A 15,438-nucleotide genomic window follows, 5' to 3' on the forward strand; every position below is an offset into this window, starting at 1 on the left:
TAATATTATTCTTAATACCCCAGTTGCAGTAAAGGCCATGTTACACCAGGCAATTTTCCTTGCAACTTGCAACACAACGTTGACGACTGAAAAACATTGCAACTTGCAACGCACAGACACGTTAGAAATTATCATCTTACAATCTCCTGCGAGCAAAGGACGCGTTCTGATTGGCCCATTGTAATAAAATTGCGTTGCAAGTTGCGATTGGCATGTCACACGCAGCAACTTGTCTTGCAACGTTGCGAAAAGTAGAGATAGCTCTACTTTTCTTGCAACATTTTGTTGCTTTGCATGTTGAAAAATATGCGTTAATCGTTATAAATAAATAAATAAATAAATTACCTTTATTTAGACACGGTAAGGATTAAAGCTATAAGCTTGTGGGGCCGTGTATTCCTCATCTAATTGGAGTTTGAAAGTGTTGGTTTTTTTGGAGGGAGGAAAACCGGAGAACCCGGAGAAAAACCCTCGGAGCAAGGACGAGAACCAACAACAAACTCAACCCACATATGACACCAGGCCGGAACCCGGGCCACATTGGTGAGAGGCAAGCGCTCTCACCACTGCGCCATCCCTGCTCCCCAATTATATGTTAAATTGGAAACTGGCAATGCAACATTTGTTGGGTTGCAAGTTGGAAGAAAAATTGTGTGCAAGCTAGTTGAATGTCTCTTGTAAATAAGATCATTTTCGCTTGGTTTTTGGCCAAAAAAAACAAACAAACAAACTTAAACAAACAAACAAATGAAAACACAAACAAACAGAAATGGCAATTCCACACAAAGCACAGATCACTTTTCAAACCTCTCCCATGACAGTCAATAATTTATTTAGTTTCTCTTTATCTAACAGAACCGATGTCCCAGTTAGCTAAGGTCTTTACCTCATAAACAAGTTACATTTTGATTTCACTGCACCTCTGGTGGCTGAACATTTGATTCGGTCCCTATTCTTCTTACATGGAGGTGGACATGATGATATATAATAAATTATTGGGCAAAATTTTCCATCTGAATTCACACATAAAATGCAGAGTTAAACTTCTTATTCCGTTGACTTTGTGGTACATTCTCATGGCCATATGGACACTACAACATAACAAATAACAAATATGTTTAATTTTTAAAGTGATTTCTCCTGAAACCAAACATTCAAATATACAGCATTCAGTGGCGGATCTAGGGGAGGGGCCAAGGGGGCCCAGGCCCCCCTTATTTTTAGAACAAATAAAGGCCCGAAGTGCCGAGAAAATTTTTTCAAGAGCAGCCCCCCTTGTTCTAGGGTCTGGATGATCACCCCCCCCCCCCCCCCCTTATCTGAGGTCTGGATCAACAATTTTAAAATTGTTTAAATTTTTGTAAAATTCTTTAATAGCACCAAATACACTAGTTGTACATGGTACTTTACAAATGTGAATTGAAAGTGAATTAGTTAAGCCATGTATAACCCATCAAAACCCACAGGCATGATTTTTTGAACCTGCTGATGTGAGTGTCTCTTTCCTGAGAAGTCTGCTAAGATGATTGACAGCAGCCAAAAAACAAAACTGTCAATTGAGCAGAGTTCAAGTGTTATTTTAGGTCTAATAATGTGATACATGTAAAAATCGAAAGGCATTATTTTAAAGTTGAAAATGTGTTGTTCCAGCAAATATCCATACCCCTCCCACAAAAGGTTTTTTGGTTTGAATCCCCCCACCCCTCTGGAAATTCCAGTAAGGCTCCCTACTTTCCTTTGAAAATTTTGGTTCTCAAGGTCCCCTGCCCAGTCGGAATTTCAAATGACCAGAGGTGGGTCCATACCCACTAAAAAATAAAAAGTTATTTTTATGGTATGTTTATAGATCTGTCTAGTGGTGTTAAATATTTGTTTGATCTCAACATTGAGAATAAAGTTAAGTGACAAGGTGAAAGAACTTACATGTCGGCAGCCATTTCCACAACAACTCCTACGTTTCATAAGAAATTCTTCTGTGAAGACCATATAACCAGTGACAGGATCTGCATAACTATTTTCCCCTTTCTACAAAAACAGAAATGAGTTTGAGAATTCTGAACGTTCGTCCCTCAATTACTTTTATTCCATTGTACTGCTTTGTACATCCTACTGTGCCTAATTCAATGTGTGATTAGTGTGCAGACATTAAAAAATGGTGGCTTTTTCTCTACAGCTGGAGTTCGCCAGTATGTCATTTTCTTGAAAAATAGTTATCTATTGTGACTCATCAATTTTATCTCTTGTTTTGAATTGAGCAACATCTTTCTTTCTATAAACTAAATATAGACCAATTCCTAGTGTATAAAAGAAACGTGAATTTGCAAGCAATCATGAATATAATCATGATGGCATTGTAAGGAGTTATTGCATGTTAACATGGTGCTCTCCACTTTTGAGCACTTTAAAATTTCCTTCACTGCAAACCTTCACAGCCTCAGGGGTACTGACTGGCCGTAAAAACTCTCAAAGTAGCTCAATCCAACCCTGAGTTTAGAAAAGGTACTTGCTTATTGTTGGGACAACCAACATTAAGGTGCCCTGATCCTATTTAAAGACTGGTAACTGCATGTTGATTACCGTAAAATTCCGGTAATAAGCCCTAGGCTTATACAACTTTCTACTTAAGGCGTTTTGTGTTGGCTTATAAAAAAAGAGTGTCTTATATCTGGGGTGGGGCTTATTAACGAAAAAAAAAAAAGAAATCGGTTGGAGCCACATCAGTGTTGGTCTAAATACGTTTGTAAGTTAAAAAGTTGAAAGAACGCAGCATTTAGCCCTATTCAGTACTGTCATCCAGCACAGGGAGGCTTATATCTAGGGGGTTCAAAACCGGATGTATTTTTTTATCTCCAGGTAGATGGACCTGTAACCAGAGGGGGGATTTATAAGTGGGCGGAGGGGGGGGGGGCTTATAACCATAATTTTACAGTATACAGTCAACTCTCGTTAAAGCGGACAAGCTCGGGGCGTCGTTTAGTGTCCGTTATAGCGAGAGTTCGTTATAACGGGAGTCATTTCCAGTCAAACCTTATTCGCCGGGGATCTGGATTTTGTCCGTAATAGCTAGAGTCCGCAATAGCGGGGTGTCCGCAAGGCGAGAGTTGACTGTACTGGCATTTTTAAGTCATGCCTTTGGCAGAGTTTTTTTCACCAAGGAATTTGAATTTTCTGGGCTTACCATACATGCAGTCTTGTGAGCAAAATAAATATTTTTTTCATCATCAGATAGTTTATGCCATTGTATTTCTCCTCTTTCTCTCGACTTGCAGTCCACTGATTCATCTGTTACCTTTCCTTGTCCATTGTTTGTAGAGCAAGAAGAAACTGTTCTAAACGGTGACTTAATTATGCACTGGCTTGATTGGCAGAGACCAATTCCATTACACCGCAGTTTGCAAGAAGTTTGCAAATCATGTGTTTTTGATGACATTATGTTGAACAAACGTCGAATGATGAAAGTTGACGACTTTATAGAGATACCACGTCTAAGCATAAGTCAGGTACTGGAAAATGATTGCAGTATAAATCGTCGAATCAATTGATCGATATCGATCTACATCGTTCAGAATTTTTTGTACCATACACGTTTTTACGAGCGATCGAGAATATTCTGTCAAGATTTTGAGATCTTATTTCCTCAACTTAGTTCCTCGACATGCGGATTGCTTCTTCTTACTCGACAGTTGCGTGGAAATGAACTTGTGGATTTCCAGAAAATTTTTGTTCTCTTTTGCCGTGAAATTCCAGCACGACCGTCTCACGAGACTCACGACCTTCCAACATTTCCCGGTAATTTTCATAACTGCGCGGCTGCTAAGCCACCTGGCCAACTCATCCCCAGGTACATGAACTGTCGAGTGTTTCCTCGGTTGAATGATTGTAACGCCTGGCTGATTGTGTTAATGACTTTGGCGGGGCTATTGCTAGCTCTCAAAATTTGCGTAAAAGCACTTCATTGCAAAGCTAGTGATGGCTGATTTTTCACAGTTGAAAAGTATTCTGTCAGGGAAAATCATTCTTAGGTCAGAAAATCAGAAAGCGTATCAACAGGAGATCGACGAAACGTGGAATGCTGGAATTCGAACGCGCAAACCAGCCGCGTTCGTCAGGGTAGCGACTGTTGAAGATGTAAAGAACACTATCAAGTTCTGTGTACAGAACGAGGTGAGTTCATCTATGCGTCAGTTCTGTTGTAATCGGATTTATTCACTTTAAATCGTTTCTTTTCCTGGGATCATACTTGCTTGACCTACAAGGATTGGAAGGCGCGCGGGGCTCTCTCCTGGTGTCAGTGGTGTGGTAATATGTATTGGTTTTGTTTAGGAGTCATTGTCTAGTTGTAGTGTATTGTCTGGTCTTTTGTATCGGTTCTAATATTCGTGTACTGGTTCACAAAAACATTCAGTTGTGGCCTTTGTATGATCGGAACCACGTTCTTTGAACGCCGGGATCAAATGTGCCTTATTAAGGATCCCTCCCTCCCTTCCCTAGGCTTTGATTTGCTCAAGGTGTAAACGAAAGAATCAAGGTTTAAATTCTCCGTAGACTGTGATTTCATGGTCCTCAACTGTACAGACACGTACTGTATGAAATACAAATTGTCTATTTTCTGACATGAAATATGATCCACCCCCCATATTGAAAGCCTTGTTTACGCACCTGTCAAGTTTACTGTGTACCTTCAGAAGGGGTGGCGAATGTAGCATATTTTTAATGTAGCATTTTTTCAATATTGTAATTGTTCATACATATTTTTTACATTTTATAACAGGCCCTGCACTTATTACCAGTTTTTTCTTAAAACTGAAGCAGCTGCCAGCAATCCTGTATAAATATGTTTTAATTATTATTATTATTATTAATGGTAAATCTGTGACGAGGATGAGGAGACTACTATCTTCTCTCAGAGTCTGACTTGCAAAAGAAATCAAGACTTTATTTAGATTTATTTTGAGATGCCAAGACCTGCAGGATTCGATTTGAATTCTGTGAGACCCATATTTTTGAGTGAAAGAATCTACCCCATTTTCTTAGTTTTTTTTATTAAAGGTCACCATGTAAACTCACAAGGACTATTGTGACCTAAAACCTGCTTTTCAGCTATCAACTAGGAAGGTACATTTACTTCCTAGTTCCTGTATAATTATTATTATTATACAACTGCCCAGTGTAATATATATGAGGCATTTTACTTTTTAAATGCAAGGTCATTTAAACTTTCTTGAAAAAATTCTGTTATAATATCAAATGTGTTTTGTCTTAATTTCTCAGACAAGGACAGCAAAATTAGATCACTGTTCCATTTATTTTACTTCATGCCAGATTTAACCTTACACATTGAGTAAAAAACATTGTTTTTTCCTCCATATTTATAAGCTTGAGATGTGCGTATGTGCGGCAAAGAACAGTGACTTTGTACTGGCAGATGGTGCTGTAGTAATGGACCTTTCTGACTTAAATACTGTCACAGTGGATGTGGAAGGCAAGGTATGTTCAAATTACAATGTGTATACACTTTTTTGGTATGAAGAAATCTGTAGTGTCCCTTGTAAGAGAAGAAACACACCAAGAATTCGGGAACACAACAATATCTGTATTAGAAGATGGCCGGGTGGACTCTACATAAAGCACTTGGTTTTACGGACATGTGACAAAAGTGTCGCTTCGGGTACACTACACAAAACTTTTTAGCCAATTTTCTCTTTTTCCACCCTACGGCTAACTACCTGCACTTCTAGTTGATGCCATATGCATTTTGGATTTCATGATAGTTACATCTAGACACATTTGATGATAGTTACATCTAGACACATTTGATGATAGTTACATCTAGACACATTTGAATAGTTTTGTTTTCAAAATTTGACCATTACAGTTGAACCCCTATTAAGCGGCCACCCTCGGGGAAATGGCAACTGGCCGCTTAATAGAGGTTGGCCGCTTAATAGGGGTTTGTCAGAAATTAGCATAAGGTCTTTTTAAAAGGTAACATTATTTCAATTCAAAATAAGGTGAAAAGGAATAACGGAATCACAGGAAGACGACAATAAACCTGTGTTTGAATGATTTTATCGGCCGTCGCGTTCTGAGCTTGTTGGAAATTAATTTAAATATCGTATATGACATTCTTATTGGCCGCTAAATAGAGGTAAAAACAATAGAAGAACGCTCATCGGGACGGCAGAAAGGTGGCCGTGGCCGCTTAATAGGGGTGGCCGCTTAAAAGGGGTTATATTTACAGTATTATACTGACAATATTTTCTGGACTTAAGTAACTGGCCGATTAATAGGGGGTGGCCGCTTAATGGGTGGCCGCTTAATAGGGGTTCGACTGTAATTCTCATGATACTTATCTTGTTTGAGCTTCCAATATTTGCTTACACTTACTTTTAACCACAATTGAAGGCCTAAGCGCAAGAAACGCACTTTGTGTTTTGGCCAAATTAAAAAAATGTCACAAACAACTCCAAATTTCGCACGCAAGTTCGTTTACGTGTGCTTAACATTGATCTGTATTCAAATTCGCTGAATCTAGCTTCGTTTTTTAGAAATTACGTATGCAAAGAACAAAGGCATTTTGCAAAGCTTACGTTTTCCACAGTCAGCCAGCAGCATGAGTTTTTCCACACATCGCGTGTAAATCTTTCCTTCTAGCGTTATTTAACTGTCCGGGGAGGTTGAAAAACGTGTCAGAGCCATGATTTTAGTTCCTATCCACCATTTTGAGGATTCGCTTTAAGAAAAGGACTGGACTGAACACATTGTGACGCGATGTCACCTGATAGGCGTCACGTGAGAGGAAAGAGAGAGAGAAAAAAATGGCCGTTTGTTCCTGAAAATCATTTGAAGCCTTTGGTTAGTTTTAGCGTAAGTGCTGCTGCCAGGTGGTTGAAGGACATCATTAAGTCTGAATACCCGTAAGTTTACAGCATCGCTCGAAGAACTGAGTGATGTTTCTGCCTTTGTTTTGTACAACAGCGCTGTTTAGCGCTTCGGAAAAAAACGTTGCACAAACCGAGGTAGTTTTGAGCCTGGCGGCATAGAGAGTCTAAAACAAGAGGTTTCTTGCCGGGAACTTCGTCAACGCGAGTTTTGCAGGATCCGCTTGGGTGCTGCCGCGACAAAGTTGCCGAGAAGTGACCTGGTTTTAGACTTTAAAAAATTCTTTATATGTTCCCCAGGGCACCTTCCCTTCGCAAAATATTTTCTGTGTCTCATTAAATATTCATCAATGAATCTATCGATTCATGCGAATGAAAACCTCATAAGTTTATCTTGTTTTCGCGGGATTTTGTAGATGTGTGATGATGTAAGGAGTGGAGATGGAAGTGAGAGCAAGCCGGCGGCACTCAACTGAAAGCAAAACTAGTATAATGTGACAACACGAGCAAACGTATTCAATCAACAATCAGTCTTTATTTCAATTTCACCTCGGCAAATTACAGCTAACGGTAACAGAGTAAAATAGTCTTGCCCGAAACAACAAAAACTAGATAACTGCAAACCGACTGCAGTAAAAGCTAGCTGCAAGCAAACTGGCGTGAAAGCTTACTGCATTAAAAGCACGATCTATAAAAGGTTGAGGCTGACTCTGATCCTAAACTTAACTTGAAACGGCTTAACTCCCTAATCCCTTGGGGTTAGTGTTAAACTTTTTTTTTTTTTTTTTTTTTTTTTTTTGCGTTAGGGCTAGGCTTTTGCGTTAGGGCTAAGTCTGTAACCCTAATCTGAAACTCTAATCCCGACCCTACGGCCTTGGGGTTACCTTTTGCGTTAGGGCTAGGACTGTAACCCTAAAAGTTTAGCTGACTTCATTGTCTTGAGAAACAAAAGGTTTGTAAAAGAAAATTCAAAAGACGCCGCGCAAGCAAAAACCTTGTCTTTTTGCATGTGTTATTTTTCGAAAACGAAGGAAAGACCAGCAAAATTAAATACAGGGCAGTGTTGAGCACATGTAAACGAACTTGCGTGCGAAATTTGGAGTTGTTTGTGACAATTTTCAATTTGGCCAAAACACAAAGTGCGTTTCTTGCGCTTACGCCTTCAATTTACACCCGACCAGTGGCATGTTTTCAATCAGTGTTATTTTATGTGAACCATTTCAGGTTGTTGTTGTGGGTGCAGGTGCAAAAATGAGTGACGTTGACAAGGAAACAGTGCGTCATTCTTTAGTGACACCCCTTGGTAGCTACTCAGAGCTGGGCGTGGCAGGTTTCACTCTGCTGGGAGGGACAAGTTTCTTGAGCAGGTCCTATGGCTGTACTGCTGATAATGCCTTGGAGTTTGGTAAGCTAATGGCCATCTTTGAAAATACTTTATTCACCAACAGGGCCATACCTAGGATTTTTGTCTGCGGGGGCCAAATTTCCTGGTTTTCCAAATTTCCAAATTTCCTGGTTTTTTTTTTAAAAAAATATAGTTTTTCTTTTTTTTCTTAAGCTTTCGTAGTTTTTTAGTTTTCCTGGTGGGGGAAACTGCTCTCCTGCCCTCCCCCTCTAGGTACGACCCCCATTTAACATGATAAAACATAATAGAACACTCCCAGGGGGAAGGGAAGGGGGCATAAACCTGGCACTTGAGGCAACAAGAATGGCTAAATGATTAAACAATATATGCAGAAATGACTAGGCATGACATAATAATCCAAAGAATGTGGAGTTGCTCGAACATAGAGTGAACAATCAACAGAAACACCTTTTCTTACAATCTCTACATTCTACTCTTACCTGCCTTTCATTGCATCCCTCATAATTAATAATTAATAATAATTATAGTTATTATCATTTAGTTTATTAGTGATAGTCATCATTTTACTGTGACAACAACAGCAGAAGGGCTGCCAAAATTAAATATTTTTATCTCTTGTAGGCAGGGTTGGAAATTAGCGCTCGCCCACTCGCCCAGGCGAGTGTGAAAACTGTCGGGCGAGTACAAATCACGGATCACTCGCCCGGTTTGGCGAGTACGATTTTCATATCCAGTATTACTAGTATTAAATTTTTCAAAAAACTTCGAATTAATCCACACAGTGACACTGTCCACAAGCCTACCAACATTTTGAAATCTCCAACAAAGCTGCGTTCGTAGTTCGTACCTTTATAAAGTAATACCTCTGGACATAAACACACTAACTCGTCTACCGAGCCGCGAAATGCGGCAAGATCGCTATTTCCCGATTTTCTTGACTCTTTTTCTGCACAATTTCGACACTTTGCATTTGGGAAGACGTTTCAAATTAAAAACTGCGTTTCAACTTTTGAAGTAAGTGTACTCATGGTTTATTAAGGAGTAACGTCTATTTTTGGCGATTTTCATTGAAAAAATAGATTGCAGTCTGTATCGCAATTGACCACTAACGGTGGCACGATGAGTATCGAACGTGATTTAAAATTTAAGATATATATTTCAACTTTTTGTGGGGGGTGAGGGGCTAAATTTTCCTTTCTTAAATGGAGGAGACTGGGCGAGTGATCTGGGCGAGTGCAATTTGAAGGTCACTCGCCCAGATGGCGAGTGCTCCGAAATTTTAGTTTCCAACCCTGCTTGTAGGTCAGATACAATACAGACTGTTTCGAAAGCTTTTATCATTACTAAATGCCCAAACAGTTTCGAACATAATGGACTCATAAAGTTAAAAATAATCAACCAACATGTACAGTGTTTTCCTTTCTGCAATGGCAGACAATCTCCACTGACTATACTAAGATAAGAGTTGGCAGTGATGAGATTCTCACCACAAAATAAGCCTAGTTTTGAACAGTTCTGTGGAGTGTTACTGTAATGAATGTTAATTTTCACTGATTAAAACTGCTCCAATGTTGTTCTTTATACAGAGCTAGTTACAGCTTCTGGAGATGTTATAAAAGTCACTGAGGATGAAAATTCAGAATTGTTTTGGGGGATGAAAGGCTTTGGATCCAATTTTGGGTAAGGCCAACTTCAGTGTTACTTAACTGAACAAATCAAACAGCAGTCACTCAATCTTGAATGTCATGAACTTTTATTTGATTTAATTTCTCATTGATCATTGACATGGTGGCTGTTTTGAACTTTATTTTAATTAAAAGAGAAATTTTAGTTGATGTGGTAACCATGTTGTGTAACTTTTCACTATATTATGTAAAGCCGTTAATAAGGACTGGAACAGAAATACTTCATACCAGTGTTTTCCAGTCTGTGATGTCTCGGGAAGTACTACAATCTTGGACAAAACTGTTGAAACACTTAGCAACTTTCCACTTATTTAGCCAAAGGAGTTCAGTTTTGCAACCCCCCTCCCCACATTTCAATAAAATGCTTTAGTGTTTTTAAAACAAAGCCTGTCGAGCCGCAAACCCCAAGAAACAACATTGAGTAGGGGGGAAGGGGGATAAGATTAACCCGCTTTCAAGTCGAGACATTTGTGAAAAATGCGCGAAATGCGTATGTGTCAACTAGTTTTGTCCAAGATTGTACTTTTTAGCTACCAAGCCATTAAATAAAGCATTAATTTGAACAATGTAGCACAAAGGGTGACAGCTACATAGCCCTTTGCGTGCATTGCATACCTATAATGCAAGGTAGCCTCCTCCGCAGGCAACTCTGCTGCTGAGGAAGAAGACTAGGGACCAACAAAAGGGGAGTGAATGAGAAAGACAACTTACTCGCAAGGTGTTGCCTAGTGCCATAGGCCTGCAATATGCATGAGGGACTACATCCTACAAAGCCCTTTGCATGCATTGCACCCTATGTGGACATTGCATGCCTATATTGCAATGTGTTACATAGGTTCTTAGGTCTGCGATGCATACAGAAGGCTACAGCTCCATAGCCCTTTGCATGCATTGCACCCTATGTGGACATTTCATGCCTTTATTGCAATGTGATAGCCAGGTTCTTACAGTTAGGTCTGCAATACATACAGAAGGCTACAGCTACATAGCCGTTTGCATGCATTGCACTCTGTGTGGACAGTTTGCATACCTGTGATGCAAGGCCTTACCTAGTATCATAGGCCTGCAATGTGTATAAAATGCTACAGCTACCCAGCCTTTTGCATGTATTGCCCTGCTGTGCACATTGCATCCCTGTGATGCCTGGTATTGCCTAGTACATTAGACTCACAATGTGTACAAAGAGCTACAGCTACATAGCCCTCTGGATGTATTTAATTTATTTTTCATACAGGGTGGTAACCTCCATCAAATATCAGCTCTATGATATTCCAGACAATATAATTGGAGGAGAGTTGTATTATCCTATATCTAAAGCACCTGATGCATTCAAAATTATACGAGACTTTGTTCGTGAGAAGGCAGACAACAGACTTTCTGTTTACCTGATGGTGCATTACAAGCGCAGTGGGTAAGTGTTATCCACCTCTCTGGAGAAAAAATCTACTGTGCAGAGGGGTACAGGGGGACAGGGTGGTTCCCTCCTCTTCGCAAAATATAACGAAATGTTGCAAAATTTTACTCTTTTTCTCCCGGTTCCTGCCATCTTAGGAATCCCACTTCCCATAAAATATATGAATCAACTAAAAACCCTTTGCGCCAATGAAACAGAACTAACTCGAACTTAATTTTGTTTCCCTTCATCAAAATTTGGGTCAAATTTACCCCGATAACTCGAACTCTGGTTCCTGCAACTCGCCATGCCATTGCCCATTGATTAGAGCAACGAACAGATCATGTATTTGACAGCCATTTTCCACTCTTATTATAAGAATGTATGATCGTGTTAGAGGTTTTGACGAGACAAGTTCAATTTGCACTGTACTGTATACTAAAGTGCTGAAAAATCAGTAAACTATCAATTATTGACTTGACAAAATAAATTGAAACTCCGCTTACTCGAACTGTTTTTCGTTTTCCTTCAGAGTTCGCATTACCGGGGTTCTACTGTAATAGCACCTGCCATAACTGTTTTCTCACTTTTTACACCACTTATTTGGAATGGCCCAGCTTCAACAAAGTAGTTATTGTCTCAGCAGTGTTTCTGTTACATCTTCCATTTATCTCTTTTTTTAGACCTCAAGCTCTCTGTCGTTTCCTGTTCGTTGGCCCACCTAAGGAGGGAGGTGTTCTACTCATGGAGCTAACAAGTCTGACAAAGCCATTAGTGAACAAAGTGAAGCCTGTTCCGTTTGATGAGTTCCAGAGGAGCGGTGATTGGCTGGTTGCCAGAGGGCGTGTTTACTATGCTACGATGGGAAATTTTGTTAAAGGTGTGTAAAAGGCCGTGAGTGTATTAATTCCGGGGGGGGGGGGGGGCTTGCTTATGAAAGGGGCAGGGATGCTCGTCGTCTCGCTTAGGGGTGTAAATTTTGGATTTTTGTCTCGCTTAGGTTGTTCCGGGCAAAACGTCAAATATTTTTAGCCACAATGGTCTCGTTTAGGGCTGCACACGAAGAAATAAACAAATATAAATTCTATTCTTAGTTTTTTTGGTATCTTTTAGGGGTCAAGAAAAGCTTGAGCCACACCCAAATTGGTCTCTTTTAGGGGCTCTTTTCAAAATATCCGACGAGCATCCCCCCCTTTCATATAGGAGCTTTTTATGAGACGCATGTGAATGCTCTGATACAAAACCTCTTTTCATTTTATCACATTTGGTAAAAATTCTAGCAATATATTGCGCTCAAATTGCGCTGAAATCGCAGCGCCGGTGAGTGCCACAAAAATTGTTTAAATGGGCTTAAGATTGAGAAGGATAGACATGGATTACAAACAATAGACTTGCCAGTGAAAAATTTTGGGCTGAATTCTTTAAGATGCTATCTGTGGCGACAACTCGAATACAGTGGTTACCGGTGTATTCATTTATAGCTTTTAACAGAACGAGCATAGCTCCCGTATGTTTGCTGTTTTTTTTAGAACTAACTGACGAGTGCATTGATATCGTCTTTGATGAGATCAGCCAAGCGCCCGATCCACGCATCATAACTGACTCCAACATTTACATATCAAGTCTTGGAGGAAAATTGAAGGAAATTCCAGCTGAGAGTAGCCCATTTCCTTTCAGACAAGCAGAGTAAGTCAGAATCTTCCTTTAGAGCAGTTCTCAAGTCAGTAAGGGCAACTGATCACAAGATAGTTCATAATCATAAAACTTGGGCAACCTTTTCTAACCAAAAACAGACCGAAGACTGTCAATTCTTTCTGCTTCTTGTTGATTGGTTCAAGGGTAATCTTTAAAATTATTTAAAGCAATAGTCAGCCACGCCTTTGTTTTTGTTGATATACAGGATTTTCTGTAAACAAAATCACGCAAACCACGTCTAAACGAAAGAGATCGTTGAGAAACTGCAGAAGGTCATTAAACAGACTTCCAGTAACACAACGTGCGGCAATGTAATAAGATTTCGCTTCACCATACAATTATCACTGTTTCGATGGCATCAAAAATGGCGGATTTTACACTGAAATTTCAAGGCGTGCTGACTAGGGTCCTTTAACTGTTTGAATCTTCAATATTTCCCCCGACAGATACTGGATTGGTGTTGTAGCTGCAATACACGACTCAAACTTCTTTGACGCTGTGAAATTGTGGACTGACAACATTGACAAGAAATTGTTCAAATATGGAATCTGCCCAGAAGGCGCTGAGGCAGAAAAAGACCACAACAGACTCAAGGAGTTGAAACTGAAGTACGATCCAGAAAACTTTTTCCATCAGAACATAAATATTGATCCAGAAAAGGGTCTGCAGAATTGCAGCTAGATGACACCCTTGATATTTTTTAAAGATACTACAGGTAAAACTAAGCGCAGCCAGAAGTCCTGGTACAGAGTTGTTAGCTGTGGAGGAAGGCAGCAAAAAAATATAGATAGATAAAATTTATTTAAACACGATAATAATTAAACCTGAAAGCTCAGCCTCCTCCACAGGAGCCTTGATTTTCGCTGTAATAAAGACTGACTTGCGCGCCCATGTCCCCCAAAACAAGAGAGAGGTGTCTGGGTACGAGGCAGCTAAAAGCTTGTGGAGTCGTGTGTACGACCTGTACATCCCGCCTCCCCACACCCCTACCGTGAGTTAAAGGGATTTCTTTAAAGAAGCTGCGTAACGGCCGACGCATCTATAAAAAAACTGGCCAATTTTTTTGCTTGTATAGCGCCCACTCAACAACAGGCTCGAAAAAACCTCTTGAATTCATTTTTTCCACGAAGCTCATCAGATAGATTTTGTTTTGTATATTCCCCTACCTCTCAACTAGGCGAGTCCTCCTCGAGTTTCCTTGTTGTGACCACTTCCCTTATTTCATTAATACAAACTTCATGTTTAATCTCCTTTCCACGGTATAGCTTGCGATGTTTAAAGCACCTCGCCATTCGCTTTTTTCGCGATCCCATAATACATCTTGTTTACCCCCCAAAATTTTTGCATAAGCATTGTTTTCAATTTCTCTTGGGACGATTGTACGTCATCGTAAATCCCAAGGGAAATTGAAAACAATGCTTATGCAAAAATTTTGGGGGTAAACAAGATGTATTATGGGAACGGTGAAAACAGCGAATTGCCTCATGTATTTTCATTTAACTCTTCTGGTTACGTTCTGGTTTGCATTCGTAACTGGGGTATACTAGTTTTTAGATTAAACAAAACCAAAAAAGGTAAAAGTCTGCAGTTTTTTTAAACTCCTCATTAATGCTGTAATAAAATGCCAACATTTTGTAATAAAATACCATGACAAAGTGATTTTGATTTTGTTTGGCCTTACGTTGATTGTTCTGTTACCATTTTAAGATTACTGAGAATTTCAAAGTTCCACCTTAATTATTTTGACCAAATTTTTTATTCCGTATTGCACAAGTACGTCCTTATCATCTGACGAAAGCAGGCGTTGCTGTTGAAACGTCATTAAAACTTTAATAATGCTGCTCCTTTTCTGAAATTATTGCGAGTCTGTTTCCATCACGGAACGTTTAGATAAGACGCAGTAAAGAAGAGGTAATAGGAAAGAGAGTGAAAACGTGTTTCGTTCTCCTAGCAGCAAGTGTCAATCTCGGCAAATCTTACGCAAGTATCCAAAAAGCCCCCATTTTTATTTACTGACAAATAAAAAAATCTTTACAGTGCTTTTGTTAAAGAAATAAAAAAAAACGCACCCGAGTGCATTGTTAAGTTCAGATTTCTTAAAAATTCCCAAGTAAATATGATAAGCCTGGTTTTCACTAGCGACGCAAGCACAAGCGCAAGGATAACAGCTCTTATTTCACCGTGAAACTCCTTCAACTCAAGCTGAAAGCACAAGCGCATTTTATTTTGATGCTTATGCTTGCCGCAAGCACAAGGATCAAAATTTGTCCTTTTTGCGTGATTACGCTTGTGCTTGCGTCGCTAGTAAAAACCAGGCTTAACTCAACACTACGAGGAGAACGTTTTTTTGTTACCGGTATGTTAGAGCAGTTTTCACTTGAGTGTCGAAAGTAAATTGCGTTTGCTTTGGTTTTGCAT

At 39.6% G+C, this 15,438-nt stretch overlaps 2 protein-coding genes across 3 annotated transcripts; one reads left to right on the plus strand and one right to left on the minus strand.

Annotated features, from left to right (window-relative positions):
• Positions 1-810: 810 nt before the first annotated feature.
• Positions 811-3,779, minus strand: LOC144629907 (uncharacterized). The gene is made up of 3 exons (XM_078488157.1): positions 3,179-3,779; positions 1,924-2,025; positions 811-1,091 (listed from the first exon to the last, which is right to left on the minus strand). The coding sequence occupies exons 1-3, from the start codon at positions 3,491-3,493 to the stop codon at positions 1,020-1,022; spliced, it is 489 nt and encodes a 162-aa protein (XP_078344283.1). The 5' UTR covers positions 3,494-3,779; the 3' UTR covers positions 811-1,019.
• Positions 3,780-3,899: 120 nt separating this feature from the next.
• Positions 3,900-15,049, plus strand: LOC144629894 (FAD-linked oxidoreductase DDB_G0289697-like). 2 transcript variants are annotated; one of them, XR_013566431.1, is made up of 9 exons: positions 3,900-4,164; positions 5,377-5,487; positions 8,106-8,286; positions 9,834-9,927; positions 11,167-11,343; positions 12,009-12,205; positions 12,855-13,011; positions 13,467-14,293; positions 14,911-15,049. XR_013566431.1 is itself a non-coding variant. In XM_078488145.1 (8 exons), the coding sequence occupies exons 1-8, from the start codon at positions 3,970-3,972 to the stop codon at positions 13,699-13,701; spliced, it is 1,347 nt and encodes a 448-aa protein (XP_078344271.1). In that variant the 5' UTR covers positions 3,900-3,969; the 3' UTR covers positions 13,702-14,697. The 2 variants fall into 2 exon arrangements, 1 of the variants encoding a protein (XP_078344271.1); XM_078488145.1 differs by lacking the exon at positions 14,911-15,049 and having other exon boundaries at positions 13,467-14,697.
• The last annotated feature ends 389 nt before the right edge of the window (positions 15,050-15,438 follow it).

This window comes from Oculina patagonica, chromosome 1 (assembly GCF_052425735.1).
Source record: "Oculina patagonica isolate OP01 chromosome 1, crgOcupat, whole genome shotgun sequence".
Taxonomy (NCBI): domain Eukaryota; kingdom Metazoa; phylum Cnidaria; class Anthozoa; order Scleractinia; family Oculinidae; genus Oculina; species Oculina patagonica.

What these genes read in the sequence shown, in the direction of transcription:
- LOC144629894 (XM_078488145.1), top strand. Translation starts at nt 3,970, where the DNA reads ATGGCTGATTTTTCACAGTTGAAAAGTATTCTGTCAGGGAAAATCATT. An exon ending in TGATAATGCCTTGGAGTTTG is followed by an intron (nt 8,287 to 9,833) that starts GTAAGCTAATGG and finishes TTCTTTATACAG; the next exon opens with AGCTAGTTACAGCTTCTGGA. An exon ending in TTTCCTTTCAGACAAGCAGA is followed by an intron (nt 13,012 to 13,466) that starts GTAAGTCAGAAT and finishes TTCCCCCGACAG; the next exon opens with ATACTGGATTGGTGTTGTAG.
- LOC144629907 (XM_078488157.1), bottom strand. Translation starts at nt 3,493, where the DNA reads ATGCTTAGACGTGGTATCTCTATAAAGTCGTCAACTTTCATCATTCGA. An exon ending in CTCACAAGACTGCATGTATG is followed by an intron (nt 2,026 to 3,178) that starts GTAAGCCCAGAA and finishes CTGTTTTTGTAG; the next exon opens with AAAGGGGAAAATAGTTATGC. An exon ending in GTGGAAATGGCTGCCGACAT is followed by an intron (nt 1,092 to 1,923) that starts GTAAGTTCTTTC and finishes GTTATGTTGTAG; the next exon opens with TGTCCATATGGCCATGAGAA.